General features: G+C 40.9%; 3 protein-coding genes across 6 annotated transcripts; 1 reads left to right on the top strand and 2 right to left on the bottom strand.

Moving 5' to 3' along the window:
• The first annotated feature begins 373 nt into the window (after positions 1-373).
• On the top strand, positions 374-3,759 carry tigara (TP53 induced glycolysis regulatory phosphatase a). 4 transcript variants are annotated; one of them, XM_024379914.2, is made up of 6 exons: positions 374-507; positions 1,303-1,340; positions 1,724-1,845; positions 2,013-2,090; positions 2,275-2,385; positions 2,991-3,759. In XM_024379914.2, the coding sequence occupies exons 1-6, from the start codon at positions 476-478 to the stop codon at positions 3,357-3,359; spliced, it is 750 nt and encodes a 249-aa protein (XP_024235682.1). In that variant the 5' UTR covers positions 374-475; the 3' UTR covers positions 3,360-3,759. The 4 variants fall into 4 exon arrangements, with proteins under 4 accessions (XP_024235682.1, XP_024235683.1, XP_024235684.1 ...); XM_024379915.2 differs by having other exon boundaries at positions 378-796; XM_024379916.2 differs by having other exon boundaries at positions 387-507; positions 1,290-1,340.
• A 6,376-nt stretch (positions 3,760-10,135) lies between these two features.
• LOC112218784 (fibroblast growth factor 23) lies at positions 10,136-16,488 on the bottom strand. The gene is made up of 3 exons (XM_024379913.2): positions 16,010-16,488; positions 11,589-11,692; positions 10,136-11,429 (listed from the first exon to the last, which is right to left on the bottom strand). The coding sequence occupies exons 1-3, from the start codon at positions 16,215-16,217 to the stop codon at positions 11,052-11,054; spliced, it is 690 nt and encodes a 229-aa protein (XP_024235681.1). The 5' UTR covers positions 16,218-16,488; the 3' UTR covers positions 10,136-11,051.
• Positions 16,489-18,664: 2,176 nt separating this feature from the next.
• LOC112218783 (fibroblast growth factor 6) lies at positions 18,665-27,451 on the bottom strand. Its single transcript, XM_024379911.2, has 3 exons — positions 26,399-27,451; positions 25,764-25,867; positions 18,665-20,998 (listed from the first exon to the last, which is right to left on the bottom strand). Exons 1-3 carry the CDS (start codon positions 26,706-26,708, stop codon positions 20,822-20,824), a joined length of 591 nt encoding a protein of 196 aa, XP_024235679.1. The 5' UTR covers positions 26,709-27,451; the 3' UTR covers positions 18,665-20,821.
• Between the last annotated feature and the right edge of the window lie 384 nt (positions 27,452-27,835).

Below are 27,835 nucleotides of genomic sequence, written 5' to 3'. Positions count from 1 at the left end.
GTAAACGGGGCGGCAGATATGACTGTTTCTAGTGAGACCACTTATAGCAGCGACACCTATAGGCCAATCGGAGCCGTTGATCTTGACCAAGTTTCTCATGGCTTCTAGTTTCTGTGTGCCAAATTAGAAGAAAAAAAAGTTACCAATCTATGCTTGAGTGATTTGACTATGGGAAAATATATGTTTTTTAAAGAATAACAATAGGTTTCACAACTTCACTGAAACGCTAATAATGTATAGGAAATTTGTTTTACTGCATTTTACATTAAATACACCATATAAAATGCTATCTTACCATTTTAATGTCATTCCTGTACTAGAAGGGACATGGCCAATCATATTGCAGAGCGTCTTTACGTCATTACCGTATACACAGACGTGCTCGTGCTATGTTTTGCAGGTGACAGGAAGAAAGTTCATATTGAAGAATTGCGATTTAAGGTTCATCAACTACCTCAAATTTAAAAGGATAACAATGCTTACCTTTGGCATAACGATAGTTCGACAGTAAGTGGGCATTATTCAGAAGATACTAGCGGTCGATTCATTACTATTCAGTGTATGTGTGTTTCCATTTGCAATGCAACTGTAGACTGTAGCCCGATACTGTTGCTACATACAGTGAATGGTTATTGACAAGGTGCACGACAAAAACGGATAAATGCTTATTATAGTACAATTTAGAATTTGAATGGCTTGCATGCTATCGGTGCATGGCCACCGCACAGACGCATTACGCTGAGCTGGTGTCGCATTACTCCAGTCTCCAGCGGCTGGAGTGAGCGTCAAGAAAAAGGTCAGACTGAGTGCGAATGTTTAGCCTTGCTTCTCATGAAATGTCAATGAGTTACAGCAGTCCTGTTCAAGTCGATCACTGCTTCAATAGTAATACAGTTTGATTAAAGAGAAATACCCTATTACTAACTAAACCATCCATTTAGATCTATTTCTCATTAGATGGGGCTGTCTATTCTATGTTATTATTGTCTTATTACATGCTTATAGATAGTTCTATATTGAATTGTATTCTATGTTATTATTGTCTTATTACATGCTTATAGATAGAATACAATTCAATACCGAACTATCTATAAGCATGTAATAAGACAATAATAACATAGAATACAATTCAATACCGAACTATGTTATTATTGTCGTATTACATGCTTATAGATAGTTCGGTATTGAATTGTATTCTATGTTATTATTGTCTTATTACATGCTTATAGATAGTTCGGTATTGAATTGTATTCTATGTTATTATTGTCTTATTACATGCTTATAGATAGTTTTTTCCCCCAGTGGTGAAACAGAATGGAATAAAAAAGGCCTCCTACAAGGTATGATTTACTGTAAAAGCACATCTGTGTCTTTGTTTTGATACTGTTCTGGATACATTAAAGCAGTGGTTTCCAACCTTTTTCTGTTACTGTACCACCAACTGAATTTTGCTCTCCCGGAGTACCCCTGAAATACCCCCCCTCGTGCATTTTACCAGTAAGCCTATGGTCTCATGAGCCTTCTCAAGTAACACCTGTGGTCCTAATACCCCTGGTTGGGAACCACTGCATTAGAAAGACTCTTGGATGAAATGTGTCAAAATGCACAAAGTTATAGCTTTGGAACAGATCATCCCAATAGATTTTCTAGATTTCATGTTTCAATGGAATATCACTGTGGCCTAAAGTATCACGCCAATCCTGGGCATTTCCAAATCCCCCAGGCCAGGCGATAGACTCGTCTCTATCAGACATAGGGATGCAGCAGGCAGAGGCTGCAGGAAAGTATCTCAAAGACGTCAAGTTCACCAACGTGTTTGTCAGTGACATGGCCCGTGCCCGCCAGGTGAGTGGTGATGATGATCACAGACCCCTTAGCATATTTTAGAATATAATTGGACCCCATTATTATGTGTTGGGATGGCCCGCGGATCAGATTTGATTGTGTAGGTAGAAGTTTATGAAAAAAATCTCTCCTGTATGTGAATGATTGTTTTGTCTGTTTTGTTACAGACTTGCGAAGCTATTGTAAAACACAACAGTAGTTGCTCTGGCCTAGAAATTGTCACCGATCCATCACTTAAAGAGAGGGTGAGTACCCTTTCTCTGGGCTAAAGGTTGTCAATATCTTATTTCCATAGATGCGGTTTTCATTCTCAGTGTGTGTGTGTGTTTGTTTGCGCGTGAGGGTGTGTGTGTTATACATGACCTTGTTCTATGACCTTGTGTGTTTTTGTACTCAAGGCCATACAGTAAAGAGCCTGTTATTTCTCAGAGTTTTGGGAGTGCCGAGGGGGGCTTGGTGGTGGACATGAAGAACATGGCTACAGCGGCTGGTCAATCGTGGCTGGACTTCACTCCTCCAGGGGGAGAGACTATAGAACAGGTGAGTCACTCTGGGGGACCCTGAGGGCATTGTTCTCTCTATCTCTCTCTTTCTCTCTCTCTCTCGCGCTCTCTGAAATACTACTGATGGGAGACCAGATGCAATACATTTTAGCAACACTAGATGGCACCTTTGGCATGCTTTACACAGGGTAATCCATCTTTGACTCTGAAGATGTCCAATACATGTTTTGCATAACACGTCCCTTCATCAAATTAATTTGATTGAGGTTTGTCTGCTTGATGCTTTTGAAGTGGGGATCAAAGTACATAGGCCTTTGTTGCCACACAATGACCGTTTGAAAAGTCGCTACTTCAGTTGGAGAAACTAATTTAAAGTGTGGGGGAATGTTCCATTGAGACCAAGAACGTACATTGACTTGCCAATTAGGACTCAGCTTGCAGGTCACACGTTCAGTGTCAGTGTGATCCAACAGCTAGTTTATGTGACAGAATGGCCCCCGGGCCCAGTAACACTCTAGCCACACAGGACAAGCTGTTGGCCCCTCCATCAGGATGGTGTCAACCAGTCTGTTGTGTGGGTGGAGGAAGGGAAGGGGAAGGATGAGTCTGTGTTGTGAATAAGAGTGCTTTGTTCTATATTAGATGAAGATGCGGATCAAAGAGTTTCTGGAGCACCTGTTCCAGCGCATGGTGGCTGACCACTGCAGACCAGGACAGAGGGAGACAGGGATGCCAGAGGGGGCTCTTGCAGGCAAGCCAGATGATGGGACCAGAGATGTTCCTGCCCATGCCCTGGTGGTCAGCCATGGGGCCCTAATACGTGTGGCCATGCGCTACCTTGTGGATGAGCTAAAGTGTCCTTTACCCCAGGGGTTGGACATGTCCCATGTGATCGCTCTCTGTCCCAACACGGGCATATGTCGGTTTATCTTCACTGTGACAAAAGGGGATGCGGGCGTCACCCTCTCAGCCATCCGCTGTGTCTTCATCAACAGGTGCGAGCACATCTAAGAGGAGGGGTAGAGTGGAGGGGGTTGAAGAAAATAATCTCCTGGTTCACACTATAGGGCCGACTAGAACCGTATTGTGCTGTTTAGGATATTTTCTTTTCACATTGTCCTTTCTAGCATGGTTCCAGCAACTATGGTAGATAGGCAAAGTGGTACTGGGCTGGCTTGACTCGCCTTGGCCTCTTGAGTGTGAATCGGGCTGACTAAGATATACACAGACTCCATATAGGAATCTGGTTGAGTTATTTAAAATTATTTTAAGGCATACACTACCGGTCTAAAGATTCATAACACCTACAAATTCAAGAGTTTTTCTTTCTTTTTTTGTCTTTTTTTAAACTATTTTCTACATTGTAGAATAATAGTGAAGACATCAAAACTGTAAAATAACACATATGGAATCATGTAGTAACCAAAAAAGTGTTAAACATTTTCTATTTGAGATTCTTCAAATAGCCACCCTTTGCCTTGATGACAGCTTTGCACACGTTTGGCATTCTCCCAACCAGCTTCATGAGGTAGTCACCTGGAGTGCATTTCAATTAACAGGTGTGCCTTCTTAAAAGTTAATTAGTGGAATTTCTTTCCTTCTTAATGCGTTTGAGCCTATCAGTTGTGTTGTGACAAGGTAGGGGTGGTATACAGAAGATAGCCCTATTTAGTAAAAGACCAAGTCCATATTATGGCAAGAACAGCTCAAATAAGCAAAGAGAAACGACAGTCCATCATTACTTTAAGACATGAAGGTCAGTCAATACGGAAAATTTCACGAACTTTGAACGTTTCTTCAAGTGCAGTCGCAAAAACCATGAAGCGCTATGATGAAACTGGCTCTCATGAGGACCATCACTGGAATGGAAGACCCAGAGATACCTATGCTGCAGAGGATAAGTTCATTAGAGTTACCAGCCTCAGAAAATGCAGCCCAAATAAATGCTTCAAAGAGTTCAAGTAACAGACACATCTCAAAATCAACTGTTCAGAGGAGACTGTGTGAATCAGGCCTTCATGGTCAAATTGCCGCAAAGAAACCACAACTAAAGGACACCAATAATAAGAAGAGACTTGCTTGGGCCAAGAAACACGAGCAATGGACATTATACCCATGGAAATTTGTCCAAATTGGAGATTTTTGGCTCCAACCGCCATGTCTTTGTTAAACCCGGCATGGGTGAACGGATGATCTCCAAATGTGTATATCCCACCGTAAAGCATGGAGGAGGAGGTGTTATGGTGTAGGGGTGCTTTGCCTGTGACATTGTCTGTGATTCATTTAGCCAAGAAGGAGAGTGATGGAGTGCTGCATCAGATGACCTGGTCTCCACAATCTCCCGACCTCAACCAAATTGAGATGGTTTGGGATGAGTCGGACCACAGAGTGAAGGAAAAGCAGCCAACAAGGGCTCAGCACATGTGGGAACTCCTTCAAGACTGTCGGAAAAGCATTCCAGGGGAAGCTGGTTGAGATAATGCCAAGATTGTGCAAAGCTATCATCAAGGCAAAGGGTGGCTATTTGAAGAATCTCAAATATAGAATATATTTTGAATTGTTTAAAACTTTTTTTGGTTTCTACATGATTCCATATGTGTTATTTCATAGTGCTTTTGTCTTCACTATTATTCTACAATGTAGAAAATAGCAAAAATAAAGAAAAGCCCTTGAATGAGTAGGTGTTCTAAAATGTTGGACTGGTAGTGTATATGTATTTGTCTGATAGTATTTTAATGTACATTATGCAACACAATGAAGATTGAGAAAATAAACAATCATATTTTGAAGCTCTCCTATTCCATCTCATCACTGTGCCGTGCATAACCAGCTGACTTGTTAAAAACCTACAGCACTGTCTTTGAAATTCAAATTTCATATTCATTGACACCATCTAAATGTTCTCTATGTTACCGGTAGTTTGATTTGGTGAGTGAAATGTGGACGTTTGGCTTATTCTACAAATGTTCAAATAAAAAAAATGCTGATAAATAAAGAACACTCTTTAAAAAACATTTTAAAAACAGACTTGTTTATTCAGGCACAATGCCTTTTCATATTACTTAAACTTTTGGCTGGTTTAATGTATTTCTTTATACATCTTATAACATCACATCTCCTTCTTGCAAATACTCATATCATGTTCTATCTGTTGTTGTCATGAAAAACAGAACTTCATGCTCATGAAAGGCTATTTGTGATTGACCAGTTTTACCTCTTGGAATCCAACCACAATGTTAATGAATGAATGCTGGGTAACACTTTATATTAAGTTGTCTAAACCTATGTAGTAATACTGTAATTATACCAGTAATACATAGTAGTCAGGAGAGTAGGATAATTGCATTTTAATTGCATAGTAATTGAGTTTTTGCCTTTACAAAAGAGGGAGATGGACCGTTCTTCCTTCCACTGGCGTAATAACTAAAACCACTCAACCCCATTACTATGCTATTAGAAAACAACAATGTTGTGACTGTAGTAATTACAGCATTACTACTAATGTAAAGTATTACCTAGAGCTGCATTGAAAGCAGTATGAACAAGGTGTGATTATGAACCTAGTGTGAAACAATTCTTTCAAATGCTATGTACATTAGTAATATGTCAGAATTAGTCATATTTAGATCTGTTTCCGTTTACACTAAACAAAAATATAAATGTAAAGTTTTGGTACCATGTTTCATGAACTGAAATAAAAGATCCCAGAAATGTTCCATATGCACAAAAAGCATATTTATGTCAAATTTGTTTACATCCCTGTTAGTGAGCATTTATCCTTTGCCATGATAATCCATCCACCTAACAGGTGTGGCATATCAAGAAGCTAATTAAATGCCACGATCATTACACAGGTGCACCTTGTGGTGGGGACAATAAAATGCCACTCTAAAATGTGCAGTTTTGTCACAGATGTCTCAAGCTTTGAGGGAGCGTGCAATTGGCATGCTGACTGCAGGAATATCTACCAGAGCTGTTGCCAGATAATTTAATGTTAATTTCTCTACCATAAACTGCCTCCAACGTTATTTTAGAGAATTTGGCAGTCCATCCAATAGGTTTCACAACCGCAGACCACGTGTAACCATGCCAGCTCAGGTCCTCCACATCTGGTTTCGTCATCTGCGGGAACTTCTGAGATCAGCCACCCGGACTGCTGATGAAACTGTGGGTTTGCACAACTAAAGAATTTCAGCAACCATCTCAGGGAAGCTCATCTGCTCATCTGTCATCCTCACCAGGATCTTGACCTGGCTGAAGTTAGGTGTCGTAACCGACTTCAGTGTACAAATTCTCACCTTCGATGGCCACTGGCATGCTGGAGAAGTGTGCTCTTCATGGATGAATCCCGGTTCAACTACCAGGCAGATAGCGTGTATGGCGTCGTGTGGGCTAGTGGTTTGCTGATGTCAACGTTGTGAACAGAGTGCCCCATGGTGGCGGTGGGGTTATGGTATGGTGTTTGCTGATGTCAATGTTGTGAACAGAGTGCCCCATGGTGGTGGTGGGGTTATGGTATGGTGTTTGCTGATGTGCCCCATGGTGGTGGTGGGGTTATGGTATGGTGTTTGCTGATGTCAATGTTGTGAACAGAGTGCCCCATGGTGGTGGTGGGGTTATGGTATGGTGTTTGCTGATGTCAATGTTGTGAACAGAGTGCCCCATGGTGGCGGTGGGGTTATGGTATGGTGTTTGCTGATGTCAATGTTGTGAACAGAGTGCCCCATGGTGGTGGTGGGGTTATGGTATGGTGTTTGCTGATGTCAATGTTGTGAACAGAGTGCCCCATGGTGGTGGTGGGGTTATGGTATGGTGTTTGCTGATGTCAATGTTGTGAACAGAGTGCCCCATGGTGGTGGTGGGGTTATGGTATGGTGTTTGCTGATGTCAATGTTGTGAACAGAGTGCCCCATGGTGGCGGTGGGGTTATGGTATGGTGTTTGCTGATGTCAATGTTGTGAACAGAGTGCCCCATGGTGGCGGTGGGGTTATGGTATGGGCAGGAATAAGCTACTGAAAGCAAACACAATTGCATTTTATCAATGGCAATTTGAATGCACAGAGATACCGTGACGAGATCGAGGCCCATTGTCGTGCCATTCATCCGCTGCCAGCACCTCATGTTTCAACACAAGCATTTCGCTACACCCGCAATGTCATCTGCTAAACATGTGTATGTGACAAATAAAATGTGATTTAATTATGCAGCAACTTCACACAACCATTGAAGAGGATGAGACAACATTCTACAGGCCACAATCAACAGCCTGATCAACTCTATGTGAGTTGTCACGCTACATGAGGCAAATGGTGGTCACACTAGATACTGACTGGTTTTCTGATCCACACCACCACCTTTTTTAAAGGTATCTGTGACCAGATGCACATTTGTATTTACAGTCATGTGAAATCCATAGATTAGGGCCTAATTTATTTATTTCAACTGACCGATTTACTTTTTGAACCGTAACTCAGTAAAATCTTTGAAAATGTTGCATGTTGTTTATATTTTTGTTCAGTGTATATATTTTATGATAAGACAATAAGCATCCATACAAAATATTACACATTATAAATAACAATATGTGAATACATTTGAATAAATACATATTATATTGTGATGGCTCATTGCTTTTTCCTAATGGTGTCCAGCACCAGATAACATTTGGTATGGTTTCAAATGACAGTGAAACACAACCTTGATATACACTACATGACCAAAGGTATGTGGACACCTGCTCGTCAAACATCTCATTGCAAAATCATGGGCATTAATATAGAGTTGGTCCCCCCTTTGCTGCTATAACAGCCTCCACTCTTTTGGGAAGGCTTTCCACTAGATGTTGGATCATTGCTGTGGGAACTTGTTTCCATTCAGCCACAAGGGCATTAGTGAGGTCGGGCACTGATGTGGGGCAATTAGGCCTGGCTCGCAGTCGGCGTTCCAATTCAGCCCAAAGGTGTTTGATAGGGTTGAGGTCGGAGCACTGTGCAGGCCAGTCAAGTTTTTCCATACTAATCTCGACAAACCATTCTGTATGGACCTCGCCTTGTATACAGGGGCATTGTCATGCAGAAAACAGGAAAGGGCCTTCCCCACACTGTTAACAAAAAGTTGGAAGCACAGAATTGTCTAGAACGTCATTGTATGGGCTCCCGAGTGACGCAGCGGGTGACGCAGCGGTCTACGGCACTGCATCTCAATGCTAGAGGCGACACTACAGACCCTGTTTCGATTCTAGGCTGTAACACAACCAGCTGTGATTAGGAGCCCCATAGGACGGCGCACATTTTGCCCAAGTTCTTAACGAACTTGCCTAGTAAAATAAAGGATAAATAAATAAAAATACAAAATGCTGTAGTGTTAAGATTTCCCTTCACTGGAACTAAGGGACCTAGCCCGAACCGTGAAAAAACATCCCAGACCATTATTCCTCCTACACCAAACATTACAGTTGGCACTATGCATTGGGGCAAGTAGCATTCTCCTGGCATCTGCCAAAGCCAGATTAGTTTGTTGAACTGCCAGATGGTGAAGTGTGATTCATCACTCCAGAGAATGCGTTTCCACTGCTCCAGAGTCCAATGACGGCGAGCTTTACACCACTCCAGCCGACACTTGGCATGGTGAACTTAGGCTTGTATGCAGCTGCTCAGCCATAGAAACCCATTTCATGAATCTCCCGATGAACAGTTATTGTGCTGACGTTGCTTCCAGAGGCAGTTTGTAACTCGGTAGTGAGTGTTGTAACCGAGGACATGCAATTTTTATTCGCTACGCATTTCAGCGGCCCTGTTCTGTGAGCTTGTGGGGCCTACCACTTCGCGGCTCAGCCATTGTTGCTCCTAGACGTTTCCACTTCACGCAGCACTTACAGTTGACCGGGGAAGCTCCAGCAGGGCAGAAATGTGATGAACTGACTTGTTAGGAAGGTGGCATCCTATGACAGTGCCACGTTGAAAGTCACTGAGCTCTTCAATAAGGCCATTCTACTGCAAATGTTTGTTTATGGAGATTGCATGGCTGTGTGCTAGACTTTATACACATGCCAGCAACGGGTGTGGCTGAAATAGCCGAACCCACTAATTTGAAGGGGTGTCCACTTACTTTTTTTATATATAGTGTATTTACCATAATTAAACATTGTGAACATCCACCACAACCTATAGATTGACAAAATATAGTAATACCATAACACATCCATTGAAAAATGGTCTTCAATTAATAGAAGTTACAATGCATTAATGCAATGTTGTATCAATTAATATTTACTTGTCAATTACAATAATTCATACAGAAATGTTGGTCCATTTTGACATACATAGCAAAATCTCATGCAAACAAATTATTGCAACATCAGGCTCAATGCCAAACCAGTTTAAAATGGTACTTTTTAAAAGGAGTTAAAAGGACAACATGACACTGGTTCAACCCAGGCGTTACCCAAAAAGGACAAATTATGTTTAATGTTGCCAAACAGGCCCCTCATCAACTGCTACTCAAACGTCTCTCTGTATGAATTGATATACGATTCTAAGTAATGTAGAAAAGGAATTGGGTGACCTGCCTCAACTTTCTTTACGCTGTTATAAAAACAAGAAGTGCCCATTTCATAATGAGCCTGCATATTTTCAGGATGATTTGATTGGTTTTCTCTGTGTCAAGGATGAAAGTCCAAACTGTTTGAAAGTGTTTTGCAATGTAAATATTTAAAAAGTGCAGGGGCAGACTGGCCATCAGGCATTTCGTGAAAAATTCCAGATGGGCCGGGTTGATTGTTTACCTCGTGGGCCTGCCTAACTTGTTTTTTTTTGTGCAAAATTATCATCATCAGGCTAAGAATGGGGGCCACAAGGGGGAGAAAAAAAAATTGGTCGCTGTCTGGGCCTTGAGGAAAGAAACGGGCCGGTGTGTTACAAATGCCAGGGCCGATTTCTGGTCCCAGTGAAAAAGTGCATCACACCCTTGCATAACCAAAGGGTTGGCTTCTCACTGCACTATACGCATGGTCTCATCTACCCATTCTCATCCACCCATTCTCATCCACCCATTCTCATCCACTCATTAATGACCTTAAGAAGCACTACCTCAACATATAAGCATGTAAGACTGTTTCTCATGATGCTCACTGATCAGTTTTCTAATTCACCTCCTTGTTTCAATCTAACGTGCTCCTTCTCAAGTTGTATTGTGACCCCTCCATCCAGACTACGATTGCAAAACCACAAACTCATGAGGATTGAGGCACTGGTGCATGGCATTACTGTATATCCCTTAATGTTATCTCGCAAAAAGTTTCAACATTTTCCAGACAAGCTTCAAATTCAAAGCTCATTTCTCTGGCCTTACGAGTCAAGCCATTGGCCAATGCTTCACTCTTTCTCTGCATTTTCCATTTTAAAAATATATTTAAGCTATTTTCTGACTTTATTGAACAGTTAGAGCAGGACTAGGCAACCTTGGTTCTGGAGTGACGCAAGGACTTGTTTTTGATATAACCAACTTGGAAGACCAGGTGTGTTGAATTTAGTCAATTAGCTCATTTGGCCTGGTGTGATGCCTAGTTGGGGCAAAATCCTGCAAGCACTCCAGGAACAAGGTTGCCTACCCCTAAGATAAAGAGAGGATGATAGTAGGGAAGATAGTAGGGAAAGAGGGCAGTAGGTTGGATTCAAACCTATGACAACACCGTAGATGTCTGCTTAGACCGCTAGACCACCCTGGGCCACTTTGTCTGCCTTTTGCACAGCCAATTTGGTAGGACTGCCTGGGCTATTGGAATGCAACACCCGCAAAGGGTCGTCACAAGAAGTGATGGTCTCCTTGGAAATGGCGCCAGCTCGTTCTTGGTCCTGTTGCATAGCCAGGTCCTGATCCTCCATGGAGTCTGCATCTGGGTTCTCCTGTTGGCTCCTCTTCCTTCTGTAAACCATGTGTCTCTTTAACAAGTCATACCCTTTCACAGGGATCTCAGCCCCTTCCAGTAGGAGCAACAGTCCATTGCTGGATGAATAGAACACGTCAACATGGTTCTCCATCCGCCTGTGCTGGAAAAGGCACTCTTTCCTGCTGAACATCATCTGGTAGGGAGTGACAACAGAAACAACTTGAATTTCACATGAATAGGTTAAGTGATTCTACAGAAATTAATTACACAATGAATGTGAAGTGATTTGGGAGAGCAGATTTGACTGTTCCCAGAGTGGCCATCCATGGATGACTTGCCATGCAATACCTACAGAACTGAACCACTTTTCCTCGACGTCGACACATAAGAAACGTTTACTTTTCAAGTCCAATATTGACACAAAGTCACTTGTTTCTGTTCTTATTGGGAGGACAACTATGGAAAAATAAAAAAAACATGTCACAATTTCATACTGTACATAGAGACAGACAATGGATTCCTTTTGGTATAAATGATTAAACAATCCTAAATAAGGCACTTTGTTGAATTAGTTAATTTTGACATTATCTGTACAGTTGCTTTAGTTTGAGTGTGAAAACTTGAATGAAATATGTGTGTGAAATTAACTATAAAATAAAGCATACCCAGCTAGCACATAACGTTCTGAGAACCATATGTTTCTTAGAGCTTGGTGAGAGAGTGGCTGTCCTATGGTTATTTTGCATACAACATTCCCACAACTTTCTGAGAATGGTGCAGGATAGTAAAGGCCGGGATGATACCAGTATCATAATATTTATTTTTCCATGGCAAAAATGAAAACGCAGAGCAACACTCTTTGGTCCTTTAAAAACCTGCTGTATGTAAAATACTGTGTGCTAATGGCTTGAAAATATAAAAATAAATGTGCCTCTGGATGACATGTTTTTTTCCAACATTAGGGCAGTTTTCCTAAATAAGTTAAAGCCGCTTCGTGTTTTGTTTCCTTGACGTGATAGTAATGAGTGTCACAATACTGGTATCAACCCCTACAGGATAGTTGCTTCCCTTTGGAACATTCTCAACACACTTATTATATTCTCTAACAGTTCAGAAACAACATTCTTCTGTGGGAATTTCAGAACTTAAGGATAAAGTTTCCTACAGGTTTCCTAATGGTTCTATTTAAAATCATGTTCTCAAATTGTTCCGAGAAGGTCAAGAAAACTTTCCATAAAAACCGCAAGCAAACTTTAGTAACGTTCAGAGAGACCGTTCTAAGATTGTTATTGAAAAACATACATTCCGTGCTCAGCATCAACACAACTCTCCATCCTCTATCTTAAGTGTGTTGGCCATGCCCACTAAATTGGCAACACCTGATCTTAATGAGTGCTTGTTTCCTTTGAAATAGGGTCTGTTTGAATAGACTAAAAATAACAGCTTTATATTGGTAAGAAAACACGACATGTTAGCTCCATCCTGGTGGCGTAGTGGACTAATTCCATGGATATTGAACAGAAGATTATAGGTTAGAATCTCACAGCTGCCTTGTCACAAAAAAATGTATGTGTTTGCATGATTAATGCCTAAGGAAAGGAATTTCCATTGTCCTATCTTGTGCTTTTTTTAAAACCCAAAATAAGCTAGCAGTGTTATTAAAGTCTTATTGAAACATTTAGTACATTTTTTAAAGTTATTAAGAAAACTCCTAATAACCTATAATTTCCGTTCTCAGAGCGTTAATAAAACCTCCCAGGAAAAGATTTAAGGAACCAGAGTAAAACGTTCTCAGAACCTTCCTGCAACTTAAAAATAAACGTTCCCAGAACAGTCAATTTTTACTTCTGCTCTCAGAATGTTTAAAAAAATGTGTTTTACCGGTCAGAAAACATATGGCTTTGTTCCTGTGAAACAAACAGAGCTGCCCGAAAACATGTGGCGAGACAGCATTTGCCTTTTCAATCTGGTGGGGCACCACTTTCAACGCAGCAGCACCGAACAAGTTTACCATATTCATTAGTTCACGCCATAGAAAAACTTAGAAAATGTTTTGCAATGGAAAAGAAAGCAGGCGTTTCTTATTGGACAAGTTGACATAGTACCTCCCCCAATTAAAGCCTGTTTTCCTTGGTTTGTCAAGTGTCCCTGAGATTTCACGTGGTAACCCCCACACTCGCGGCAACAGGTGGGTTCAGTCACAGTGGTCTCCTAGCTACAGCGTCTCATCAACCATGTCTCCCGACAACTACATTTGATTTCACCAGCACTTGATTTCTTTCTTCGCTCCTCTCCTGGGCTTTCACTAGATAATACTGTCAAAGTCAAAATTGTCTATATTGTAAAAATGTATGAAAACAAAAATGTGCTTCTTGGTCTTCATTTAAGGTTAGGCACAAGGTTAGCAGTGTGGTTAGGTTTAAAATCTGATTTTAAGATGAGACATTTTTGAAATAGGCGGGGTTTATAACCTTCTGGCTGTGTTAACTGATGACTGTCCCTCTCCTGCCTGCCTCATGAACGAACAAATGTTCATGGAAATCAAGGTGTGTGTTAATAAAAGCAGTTTAGTCATCCTCCAAAACTAGCTAGAATGATCCAATCTATAGCTAGCTAACAAAAACTAGTAGCTTTAGTAGCCTAGCTAGATATCTGCCCTTAAGCAAGGAAGTTAACCCCCAACAACAACTGCTCCCCGGGCGGTGGAGAAGGTGGAAAGTTTTAAGTTCCTCGGCGTACACATCACAGACAAACTGAAATGGTCCACTCACACAGCCAGTGTGGTGAAGTAGGCGCAACAGCGCCTCTTCAACCTCAGGAGGTTTAAGAAATTTGTCTTGTCACCCAAAACCCTGACAAACTTTTACAGATGCACAATCAAGAACATCCTGTCGGGCTGTATCACAGCCTGGTACAGCAACTGCACCGCCTTCAACCGCAAGGCTCTCCCGAGGGTGGTGCGGTCTGCACACCGGGGGCAAACTACCTGCCCTCCATGACACCTACACCACCCGATGTCACAGGAAGGCCAAAAAGATAATCAAGGACATCAACCACCCGGGCCACTGCCTGTTCACACCACTACCATCCAGAAGGTGAGGTCAGTACAGGTGGATCAAAGCTGGGACCGAGAGACTGAAAAACAGCTTCTATCTCAAGGCCATCAGACTGCTAAACAGCAATCACTAACTCAGAGAGGCTGCAGCCTACACCGAGACCCAATCACTGGCCACTTTAATAAATTGATCACTAGTCACTTTATACAATGCACTCTAAATAATGCCACTTTAATCATGTTTACATATCTTACATTACCATATCACATGTATATACTGTATTTTATACCATCTATTGCACCTTGCCTTTGACGCTCGGCCATCACTCATCCAAATACTTACATGTACATATTCTCATTCACCCCTTTAGAGGCAAGTATTAGGTAGTTGTTGGGGAATTGTTAGATAACTTGTGAGATATTACTGCACTGTTGGAACTAGAAGCACAAGCATTTCGCTACACTCGCATTAACATTTGTAGGTGAGAAATAACATTTGATTTGACATGGACGTCGATTAAGGCAGGCTTCCAGTCCCTCTCTGATTCAGGGGGGTTAGGTTAAATGCAGAAGACACATTTCGGTGGAATGCATTCAGCTAGCTAAATGTGTATGGCACAGTCCCATAGTCAGAGCACAGATGAATTGGGAAGATACCTCATCTATAATAATAATATTTTGACATAACCTACGAATAGGACCCATAGTTTTACCTGACTTGGGCCCAGTTTCCCAAAAGCATTTAAATGCTACGTTCATCATTAGAACCGTCGTAGGAGCATCCTTAGATCTCTGAGCTGTTTCCTAAAACCAACGTTACAAAAGTTGCTCTTGAAAAACTCGTTATTTAATGACCGCCCTCAGACTACTCGAACAGCTAAGTACATTGTGAATGCCCTTTCGCCTTTCTGCGTCTCTTTATACACAAGATCTCAGTTAAACACAAAATCTAGATGTTTGTCTTTATGTGACTGCCGATTAACTTTAGAATGAATGTGACAGTGACTACAAATACAAAGCTGCCCATTTCTTTGCAAAACAAGCGAAGGACATAAAGACACTTTAAATGAAAACCCAGATGGCTGTATTAAAAGAAATAATGTATAGACTACATAGACCTATATATTTGAATAATATTGAAATCTATTTTATGTTAATGAAATTTAGTTTTATTTAACTACTTGTACACTACTTTCTGTAATGTTGGCCTGAATATATTTAATGGTGCAACGTGTGCCAAATCTGGATTTAGTGCATTGTTATAGGGTAAGCATTAGAATAAGCCGCCTCGATATTTGTAGTCATATGTGATATCTCTAGGAGCTGTTATGTCATCAGTATTGTGGAAAACTCTAATATTAAGGTAAGATTGGAAAGGGAGATCCGAGAGCAGTGTTCTTTCTTCTGATCCTATCAGTATCAACACATTTAGCGAACATGCTCTCTGCGTGGTGTTTTGGGAAACGCATGCAGTAGGAAATATGCATTGTTGAAACCTAGGCTTACTAATGTTTTATCACTATCGGGAAACCGGGCCCAGGTCATGAGATCAGGAAAAACTCCAGGCCCCTGAAAAGACACGCAATACTTTTGTCACACCACTTTAGAACCTGTGGTGCCACATCTGAACCAAAAATGTACATTCCCACAACTTCCAAGGAACCAAATGTGCTAGCTGGGTAGTTTTAAAATAGTTCATTAAAGAAAAATACACTTACCGAGAGAGTTTGTGAAGATGGCTTTCTTTACATGTCCATTCAAATTCACCTTCCATAAATAATGTCCTGTATCGACAGACTCGGAGCGCGCGAGGATTCCTTTGATTGTCCTGTGCGGCGGCGACAGGTCTAGGTGTACAGGGAAACAATTAACCGGAATGGATTGTTGTAGAGCGGCCAGCCAGATCACGACGAGAGCCGGTTGCATGTTGGGGAAATGTTTCGGTTCACACGGTAATCCTGAGGTGCTCAAGGTGCAGTGTTAAACACAATTGACGGGAACAGAGGCCACAGATTCAATTTGAAGAATGACAGCTCTGTCGAGACTTTTTTGGCTGACCGGATGTGAAATTGAGTTTCATGAACTCTTTAAATAACACGGCTAACAATACATTATACTCGCTCTAACCTATACAAAAAAACAGGTGTCAAGCTCAACAGAATATTGTATGTGCAGGAAATTATGTATGTATTATATAATCGTGTAGCCTACATTTCCAGGGAATTTCACCACCGCCCCTCACTTTAAAGGTTAAAGGTAACTGGCCCATATGCCATTCCTGCTCTCTGATAACCGCCTTCACGGTGGTTTGGGTGAACCATATTCTTCCCAAAACGTGGCCATATTTATTTTAGCCAGAAGGGGGAGCCCTAGCTTCACATATATCAAAGGAATTTGAGTGTGTTGAGAATTGCAGTATAGTCCTTGAAATAGTTACATTTATTTATCAACTACCACAAAGAAACATGTAAACCGCTGGCATATTTTGTCTTGAGTACTGTATTACCTACCTACTTCTCAATATAAAATACTCAGGGTGGCCTTGACCAAATCAACACATAGGAGGTTGGGTAGCCTAGTGGTTAGAGTGTTGGACTAGTACCTGAAAGGTTGCAAGTTCGAATCCCTGAGCTGACAAGGTACAAATCTGTTGTTCTGCCCCTGAACAGGCAGTTAACCCACTGTTCCTAGGCTGTCATTGAAAATAAGAATTTGTTCTTAACTGACTTGCCTAGTAAAATAAAAAAGTTCAATCATTCTAAATCCAGTTCACAATTGACATACAATAACAACCCATATAAAACATGTTTTATTATTCATTCAGGAATACAGTTGACTGCTGTGCACAGCACATACGTACAAAAATAAAAGGAAAACCATTTTTAGTATATTAGCATTCTTACTCGTCATCATATTTTTTAAGAAACAAATGATTGGAGAAGTCTGTTATTTCAAACTAATTTACAATCATTTCAATAAATCGGAACTAAGGCAGAAGGTGAGGTATATGTTAAAAAAGAGGAGGGGGATTCAGAAGGAAGCACACTCCCCTCAGTGCAGGAATAGAAAACTGAGAGAACTCAAACTTAGGCTGCCGACACACAGGGACACACACTGAATCGCTACCACCACTCCCTTATCCACTACCACCCATAGCACCTTTTCACAAGTTGGAGAGCCTGCAACGCACTGTATTGAAAGTTACTGTAGGCTTGAACACCATTTGAGTATCTAACACTCTTTAAGCAGCTTTAATACATTTGGTACAAAGACCTATGGTTAGGACTAACAGGTGGACACTGAACTAGGTGCCAGTCATGACATGAGAAGCCATTGTGACAGAGGCACAATTCTCACACTTCCAAATATCTATTTCAGTTCACGTATTTGCATGTTGTCATGATAGTGTCCTGTTGCCCATATGAAAAAAAAATAATGATAAGGATGTTGTTATCAAAACAAATATTATTCACCTTCATGAACATTCACATTTCATGTCTTATTATGATGACATTGTGGGGAGAAGAAAGGATGGAAGATAAGATGTTGCACCATCCAAATTCAATAAACCATGAATCCTGCTATGTTATCATTCCAGACAAACTCATGCAAGACAGTGGAAAAGCTTGTTTTCATTCATTCCTCAATTACTGATCATCATCCTGAATAGGTAGGTGGTGGTGAAGACATTTTTCAGTTCCATTGTGACAATGAAAGTGGGCTTGATCTGGTGCTAGCTGTAGAGATGATTCTACCTGGCAGACTGAGCAACACTTTTAACTTGCATAACTATTACAGTAGCTATATCTCCTGGGAGCACCATTGTTCAAGCAACAGCACTACTAGTTATCCATATAAAATCCATATAACGGTTCAAATCCAAAACAGCCTTTGTGTTACATATTTTCATTGTCTGCCATCCTGCTTGATGGAAATAGCGCCTAGTTAGCACATCAATACAATTTCAGCTTGGTGAATTGATCTGATTGGAACTTTGCTTTCTCTTTGGCTGTGGCAAATATGGAGTATGATGACTGTTGACAATGAAATGAAACACTAGCCACTTTAATGATATCTCCTTATCTTGCATTACTCATCTCATATGTGTAAACTGTACTCTATACTATTCTACGGTATCTTAGTCACTTTAATTGTGTGTAGATATTGCATCACCCATCTCATATGTATATACTGTACTCTATACTATGTATACATATGTATATACTATATTCTATACTATGCCACTGTATCTTAGTCCAATGCCTCACTGACATATATGTATATATATTCTTAATCCATTCCTTATTTAGATTTACGTGTATGTTGTGAAACTGTTAAATATTACTTGTTAGATATTACTGCACTGTCGGAGCTAGAAGCACAAGCATTTCGCTACACCCACAATAACATCTGGAAACACGTGTATGTGACCAATCAAATTTGATTTGATTTGACACCGATGCTTCCTGTGTTCCATCACAACCAGACACTGCATCAAGCCTCAGCCTGTCTCTTCTTACTACTGTAAGTACTTGTGTGAGGGTAAGTACCAACTCACATCCATTTTACAGTGGGCTACCAATGCTGTGTTGGAAGTAGAATTTAACAGGCGTAAAGTTAAAGTTTGGTAAAAGAGGTCAAAGATGACCTTTCCTGTGTATTTTACTCAGACACACCAAACATACTTATAGCATTGTAATAGCCAAAGGTAAATCTTTAAATCAGATTATGCCACTCCATTCCCAATAAATCCATGCTCATTGGCGACCAGTCAGAGAGATACAGAATCAAACCACTTACAACTAAAAATCACCTTATGTCATTCATGCAAGGTTTTCATTGAGCTACACACCATTCATAAATAAATAAAGGAATAACGGAGCGAACGTAGGGCAAAGAGGCGTCAAAGGGGCAAAGTGATACTGGTGAACCTGAACACCATGTGCTTAGACACAGTGAAAGAGGTCTATGACTCTGACCTTGTACTAAAATGGCTTTGGGTGGGAGAGGAAGGATACTTCTGGAATCTCAAGACTGTTGTTGAACAAAGGGTTTTACAGTGTCAACTGGCCAAGGGGTGTCTACTCAGGTACAGTATTCGAGGAGGAGAGCAAGCAAGCATTGACTTCAAACATCACTACTGTAAGCCTTTGGTGAATTGCTTTGAGGCATTGCTTCTGTTTTTCTTCCACACAAGATCTTACAACTTAATACCAGTTTAAACAATAAAAGAGAGAAACAGGTACATATGAGTACAATCCCTATTATTATCTAAATATCAGATATTAGACATAATAGCCAGATTGTGATACCTGAAATGTTGTTAACACATCTTAATTGCGTGAAATAATGATCCCTTCTCAAAAAATGTAATAGGAATATTTACATATTTTTCTAATTAATGTAGCAGATCCTCATTTACAGAGTGAACGTGAAAACAAGCACTATTTATGCAGCTCAACATTTACTGCAGAAATGGAGATACTGTAAAAGTGCTAACTTTTTTTTCAAACCGGCAGATAAGTTAAGGTTTCAACCCTCATCAGTTTAAAAAACGAATCAAACTGTTTGATCGATCGATACAGCAGTCTCCCAGTTAGTCCAGACCAGACACACACACATTTCAATCTGGTCTAAACATCCAGCCATTTCACACTCAGCCTCATAAAACCCTCTAGCCTCATAAAAAACAGGATTGTCAAAGTTCTCCTAGCATGGTGGGTCTCCAGTTCTAGCTTCCCACATCAATGGCTGTGAGCTCCTGAGGGGCCCGGCCTGTCCAACACAGTCTCAATTACTTAACTGATCTAAATTTGGAAAGAAAATAAACTGAAGATACTTTTGGCCCTCTAGGAATTGGGCTAAAGCCCCCCGGAGTCACTGAGGGAGTGATGACTTGCGTGTCATCCCTATTTCTGACTGAGGGGAGCGTTTCTCACATGCATGGGAAGGAGCCACAAGTAGGAATCAAAGGCAACCACCCCCTCATCACAAAGCAAGGAAACAAATATTTGGTGAGTGCTCTAGTTGCCCTTACTAGACAATGATATAATGTTGACACAGATGATGGAACATTTTTAGTTCTTGATGGATAATGACAAAAGTTCAAAGTAAACAGGCATTCTTCTCAGTAGAAATATCATGCACACATTATTTCATTCGGGAAATGGCGCTTTGAGGTAATAAAAAAGTATCCATTTCACTTCTAGATGCTGAGATGAGCTGTCATCTACTGACAGGGCAAGGTCTCCACCATTTATGTATGGCAAGCACCCATTCAAAGTGAAGGGGACAGATGAAGCTTCTCCAGCCCTTATATAATACTGATAAAACAATAAGCAGCAATTAATGGCATATCCGTAAGTTCTAATACAAAGTAAGCTACCGAAATATACATATAAAGACTGAATAAATACTATCATATAGTGGTATTTCTTTCTTTTTCAGTCCATTTGTATTGGTGTATACAGTATAATGTTACCTGGACAACAATCCACATGTGCAAATAAGTGAGTTATTGCCAGTTTTGCTCATATTCGGGGGAGGAAGTGTGTCACAGTCATGGCAGTGGTGGCCTTTTTGCCTCTCTTCAGACGGCCATGCTTGCTGAGAGCAATGTAGGAGCCTCTGTAAACGGAAGACTCATAGGCATTGTAGTTGTTTGGCAGCATGCTCTCTCTGAACTTGCACTCATCATGGAAGACTGTCTGAAAATAACAAAGGAGAAAAGGTCAAAGAAAAAGTATGGCCAAGTTAAGTTTCAGTTACCAGTTTTATACAGTTGTACAAGTTGCACTGAAAAATACATGCCATGCATACATTTGATCCTCACCCAGAATTAGTTCACATGTATAGTAGGGGAGCCATGCACTAACATATTGTAGCAAATTTGGGGTTGATGGAAGAACCTGTAAACCTTTGTCTCTGAAGACTAGCACATATCTTCCTCCATCCAAAATTCATAATAAACTAAATTGTTCATCATGTATGTTCTTGAGGGGATATCTAACCAGAATTGCAGCATGTTCTCTTTTTTATTGAAAACTACAATAAAAAATTGAAATTGACTGATATAATCCTGAAATATCAGACTCACTCAATATCAACAACAAAAAATGCACTGTGCATGTTGCTGTTTTGGAGGGGTTTACACATGCTATTGGGAGCATGCTAACAGGGACCTTACCTACCACTCCCATAGTTTGTGCTGATGAAGACAATACTAAGCTGCAGCTAACTGAACAAAAACAAATGTTGGTTTACTAACTCCTATAGACTACAGGTCTATAGACTTATTTATGTGTAGTAATAAGTAAACGTGTACTAGCCTTTTAAAACATCAATGAATGTGTATCACACACAGGTAGCACTGCTGTACAACTTATTTCTCACCCATATGGGGTAATTAATTAGCCTATTAACCAATGAATTATTAGTGCAATAATTAAAGAAATGATCTAGTACTTTTGTATACTTTTTAGCCAGTAGTTCTGAATGTATCACTCACGAACCAAAAGTGGTCCCTGAAAATTGCATACTACGTCACACATGTGCACCATGTAATTGCGCTCTCTCTTTCTACTGTGTCCACTGGGCCGTGCAACCTCATTGGATAACGCTGGGCAGTCCTCTTGCTAGCTGTCAATCAAATGCTTGAGGGGCTGAAGCTCATTGGTTAAAACTCGAATTGCTAGGGGGCTGGCCTACATTGCATGAAATGTAGGGAAAATGGCACAACACAGCTTCAAGAAAACAGCTCCTTTCAAACTAGGGATTTCGTGGCTAATTGAGGTAAGGCAGTAATTCTGTTCATAGATTATGCATGCATGAACTACACATTGACACATCCAGCCCAAAGCGAGAGGTTTAAAAAATACTTTATTAGTTACCAAAATACCAGAGTATGTCTTAAATGTAAACGTGTTGTTAATTGCATGCACTATGTAACTGTATCCTTTTGGTGATGCTCATTGATGCGCAATTGGAAAGCTGCATGGACCTTCTTTTGCTCACCTTGCAAGTTGTTCATTGTGAATCGTATTTGTCTATCCTAATAAACATTTCACAAATAATATTTTTCAGAGTATTATTTTTCTGACAATTTCTGCAATAATAAATTGTGAAAAGATAGCATGTGCTGGGACTATCGACAAGACGGGGAGCTGATGAAGTCCGTCAGATACCCTAATACAGTGGTCTCCAACCTTCGAGAGCTAATTTAAAAAATGTATTTAAAAAATTCTAGCTTTCAAATAGGCACATTCTTTCCTTCTCTCTGCAACTCTTTCTGGGTCCTTGGGGTACAAGAGAAAGTAGTGCATTGTTTTCTGTCAATATACCTGGAATAATAATAGTTAATCAACAACTCTAAGGGGGCCCTATAAAATCTGTATTTTTTTTTCTCCAAATCTGTTTTATATTTTCCCAAATTATCTTTTCTCAGTTTTCTTTTTCCTGGTTTTTGATGTTTTTTGTTTTTAACTCTCAAATGTACAATTGTTCATACAGAACCAACCAAATTGGAACGTTCTGAGTCCATGTTAATGCTTGAATCACATCAGAAGACAATTTTGGGGGGGTCTAGAAGAAAACGAACACATTTTGATTCGAGTGTAATTCCCCTTTAATTGCGCATCTGGCCCCTTTAATTACGCATCTAGCAAGCGAGGAATGTGTCATCTAACGAGCCGGTCTAGCATGGTTATGTACCGCTGCTGCTCATTTAATTGCAAAGTTTGCAAATGACACATAATAGATACAAATACTTACTCATGATATACTACTACCAGATAATTATACTTTGCAGTTAACATTTAATTGAGAAGGTTTTGGGGAAAGTATTTCTGTCAAAATCATGTCAACTGGCTACACACGGAGTGATAGACAAACGCGCGCACCACAGACAGACAGGGGCAATATTGCTGGAAATTAATTGGCAGATATTGTGTTAGGTTTGGCCAATAGTGGCTAACCTGGGGTGGGATAATGTCAATGTTGCGTTGATTAGATAGTAGGCTAGCTGGGAGCTTGCGGTGTCTGATACTTGTGAGAACACGTGAAAATGGCATGTATACTGAACAAAAATATAAACGCAACATGGAAAGTCTTTGTTCCATGTTTCATGAGCTGAAATAAAAGATCTAAGACATTTTTCATACACATAAAAATCTTATTCCTCTCAAATGTTGCGCACTAATTTGTTTACATCCCTGTTAGTGAGCATTTCTTCTTTGCCTAGATAATCCATCCACCTGACAGGTGTGGCATGTCAAGAAGCTAATTAAATAGCAAGGTCATTACACAGGTGTACCTTGTGCTGGGAACAATAAAAGACCACTCAGTTTTGTCACATAACACAATGCCACAGATGTCTCAAGTTTTGAGAGAGCGTGCAATTGGCATGCTGACTGCAGGAATGTCCACCAGAGCTGTTGCCAGAGAACTGAGTGTTAATTTCTCTACCATTAGCCGCCTCCAACATCATTTTAGAAAATTTGGTAGTATATCCAACAGGTCTCCAACCGCAGACCACATGCAACCATGCCAGCCCTGGACCTCCACATCTGGTTTATTCATCTGTAGGATCGTCTGAGACCAGCCATCTGACAGCTGATGAAACTGTGGGTTTGCACAACCAAAGAATTTCTGCACAAACTGTCAGAAACCATCTCAGGGAAGCTAATCTGGGTGCTTATTGTCCTGACTGCAGTTCGGCGTCATAACCGGTTAGGTTATGGTATGGGCAGGGAGAAGCTACTGGACAACGAACACAATTGCATTTTATCAATGGCAATTTGAATGCACATAGATACCACGACAATACTCTGAGGACATTGTCGTGCCATTCATCCGCCGCCATCACCTCATGTTTCAGCATGATAATGCATGGCCCCATGTAGCAAGTATCTGTACACAATTCCTGGAAGCTGAAAAAGTCCCAGTTCTCCCATGGCCTGCATACTCACAAGACATGTCACCCATTGAGCACTTTGGGATGCTCTGGATCAACATGTACGACATCGTGTTCCAGTTCCAGGAAAATATCCAGCAACTTCGCACTGCCATTGAAGAGGAGCTGGACAACATTCCACAGGCCACAATCCACAGCCTGATCAACTCTATGCGAAGGCAATGTGTTGCGCTGCATGAGGCAAATGGTGGTCACACCATATATTGAATGGTTTTCTGATCCACACCCCTACCTTTCTGTCACCTACAGAGGCATATCTGTATTCCCAGTCATGTGAAATCCATAGATTATGGCCTAATGAATTTATTTCAATTGACTGATTTCCTTAAATGAACTGTAACTCAGTAAAAATCTTTGAAATTATAGCATATATTTTTGTTGAGTGTAGTTTCAGAATTGTTTGGTGAGCTACTCACAGGTGGGCAGTGAGCTACTGGTAGCTCTTGATCGACCTGTTGGAGACTAACTCAAGCCTAACTCAAAACTATTTGTTCAACATCCATAGTCATAGGATGCACTTCACTCAAGCCCCATTTATACCTGGTTCAAATTTGCGTTTTTTGTCCTGATCTTGTCCACATTCTGATTTTGCCCACATTTGTAGACAGGTGTAGACAATCAAAAGACACATTGTGATCTGATTGTGGTCAGATCATCCTGCACACCTCCGGAGGAAGTCAGTCACACATTGTGTCTGGATATTTTACAAGTGTAGACAGATCTGGACAGAGAAACATATTTTAAATCCTAATTATTTTGCCCTCTAAAATCATTGTCAGGAAGCACCATTAACTGATTACATCAATATGTGTCTTACAATAAAGAAATATTATTTTCAAATAATAGCTGTGAAATCATTTGCATAAGTGAAGGGACCAGCAAATCTGGTCACAATGCAGACACAGTGGACAGATAAGACACATTTTAATATAATGTGTACACACATTTCTGGAAATGTGGGCACAATCAGAATGTATATAAGATCAGGCCAAGGTCCCATATTAGCACCAGGTATAAACGGGGCTTCAGTGATAGGCATAACCTACAAATGTAACCTAACATGTAAATAATATTCATATTTAATGGACGAATTTCATATGGTCCCAAGTCACGATGGCAGGTTATGGAGTGTCGGGGGGCTTTCCCTCGCACGCAGGGCCATATTACAGAGCGTGACAAAATGATGCGTCTGTTAACCTCATCATTATTGCCCAAGGCAAGTCGACCATTAACAGGCCCCTAGCTCATTTGCTGCCTACAATTAAATACGAACGCATAATAAGGGTAAACATATATATAATGAACCATCAAAAATACCATTACCAATAGCATTCCACTAGCATATGTCTTATCACGTAATTCATGGCACATGTTAAGATAGGCACACCCAATATCTTTAAATTACATGCAAATAAAACCCGATCAGTCAAAATAGCAAATGCCACGCGGAACCATTCAAACAGATATTGCAAGACAATAAATGTAATACTGAGCATACCTACCGTTCCGTATAACCTTCCTCGGCCATTCATTGCGACAAACAGCTCACTTCTCACACCATACAAGCTAACCACTCCTCGCTCTACCGTTGATATCTCTAATAGACCTAATTGAACAAAATACCAAATATTAGATATTGGAAAAACACATACGATCAGATTGGCACAAAATATGTTTCGAAATGGTTGTAGGCTAGGCTATAGCTAGGATGTGCTCTACGTCTGTGGGTGTAACCTTGCAGGTTGCTACGCATGATGCTGAGTCTTTGTTCTATATACATTCCCACATTCAATTTTCGATATTTGCTCAGTTTAGGCTATCGTGTAATAATTGCCCTTTTGGACGTGTGCGGTGTCGGTGACTGTTCGTTTCTGGGCCGCTGTAGGAGCCAGTGTAAAAATAAGTTGTTGTCTAAATACGTCCATACATTCATGTCATGTTTGAGCTTAGGGAGATATTTAGCACTGGTGGATAGTGTTTTTAATAGATGCGTCTTTGCTCTAGAAGTCATCCAATGTTCCCTTCGCGTCTTATGACACATCATGCAAAATATGGGCTATAGGCTCTGTTAGATGCATAATTATTGACGACCCCTTTATGTGATGTCTATTGCATTACATCTGTGGAAGCAACTCACTGTACTGGTTTTCATTATGTACACCATTTATCCTGCCGTCTGGGAGGACCTGGAGGTGAAACCCGATGCCCACGTTGCAGTAGAGCCTCCGCACTCTTTTGATACCTAGCAAATAGTCACTCTCCCAGTTCAGGTCCGATCTCTCCCCCGAGATGCCCAGAATGGAGCGGGAGAAGAGGGTCTCCCATCTTTTCTCCAATAAAGTTGCATTTGTCCTGCTTGGAATAGGATATGATGACACAATCCCGACTAGGTACCCCAAGAGAACAATCGCAGTCAACGTCCAGTGCGTGCTGGCCTCGTAGGACATACTGATGAGGAGCCTTTGCGCAATGGCCTTCCGGTTTACCTTCGGGGCACGTGGTCAAAATTAATGGCCCTAAAAATACCACTCTTCTTGTTTTTCTTCCTTCGGCATGCTGGCAGTGGATTATTTTTGGAACGCAAGTCTGAACTCTGGGTATGAAACGAGAGCCCCGGTGCAGAGGGGTAGAAATAGGAGAGTGCGCGGCAGAGCTTGAGGTGGTGGCGGTGATGATTACCATGTTTTGCAGCTCCGCGCCTCTCTCTCTCTGTAGGCAACGCAGGCCGTGGAGAAAACCACTCACCAAAACTCTGTTTCACCTTGCCAGGCTATCGCATATCTAGATGACGTCATGCTGACTTCATTGCTGCCCTGTCGAACAATACAAGGGCCGAGGATGGAGAGAGTGAAGTTGCGAGCAAGCAAGAAAAGAGTCGCTGAACTGCAGTGCCTTGTCTGTGGAGAGTTCAACGGAACACTGTCACAGCGCCCGTGAAACCAAGGAAGGGAGAGACCTCATTGGGTGGCGTTAAGCAACTGCGGGACATGGTGGACTCTTTGGCAGCTCCCAAATTGGGTCGGTGGTCATATGTCTGACAGGCTGCTTCCTTATTTAGAAGGAAGGTGTAAAAACAGTCCACTTGTCACCGGAGAGCAATGGCACCCTTGCAGGCCACATCCTATGCTGCTTGTTTATTAAGGCTAGGCCTAGTGCGCAATTCGGTTACCCCGAAACGTCTCTCATAGCCTATTCCTTCCCCTTGCCTGAAACATAAAAGAATATCATATTTTCTTTGTAATGCCACCACGGAGCATGCCTATACGTCAATTGATTATATACAGTTGCGCGCTTCCACCGGACCCCTTAACACATGTCATCCATTTGGTTGGAAATTCCGATGGAAGGCGCTATTTCCAAAGGTTTTAATAACTGTGCTTCATACGCAACCACCATTGACCATAGTTCAAATCATTTTCACAAACTGTTCAAAGTTGTTCTTAGTGACATACAACATCTCAGACAAGCATTTTACAATGCAGTACGTTTATTTGTATACAAATATATTTGGTGACTGCACATTGATACCCAATCTGGATTTATAATAACAATGATTCGATTTCTATGAAGGCTG

The sequence above is a fragment of the Oncorhynchus tshawytscha genome, linkage group LG19, assembly GCF_018296145.1.
Source record: "Oncorhynchus tshawytscha isolate Ot180627B linkage group LG19, Otsh_v2.0, whole genome shotgun sequence".
Lineage (NCBI taxonomy): Eukaryota > Metazoa > Chordata > Actinopteri > Salmoniformes > Salmonidae > Oncorhynchus > Oncorhynchus tshawytscha.
This window is presented reverse-complemented; position numbering and strand designations above follow the sequence as displayed.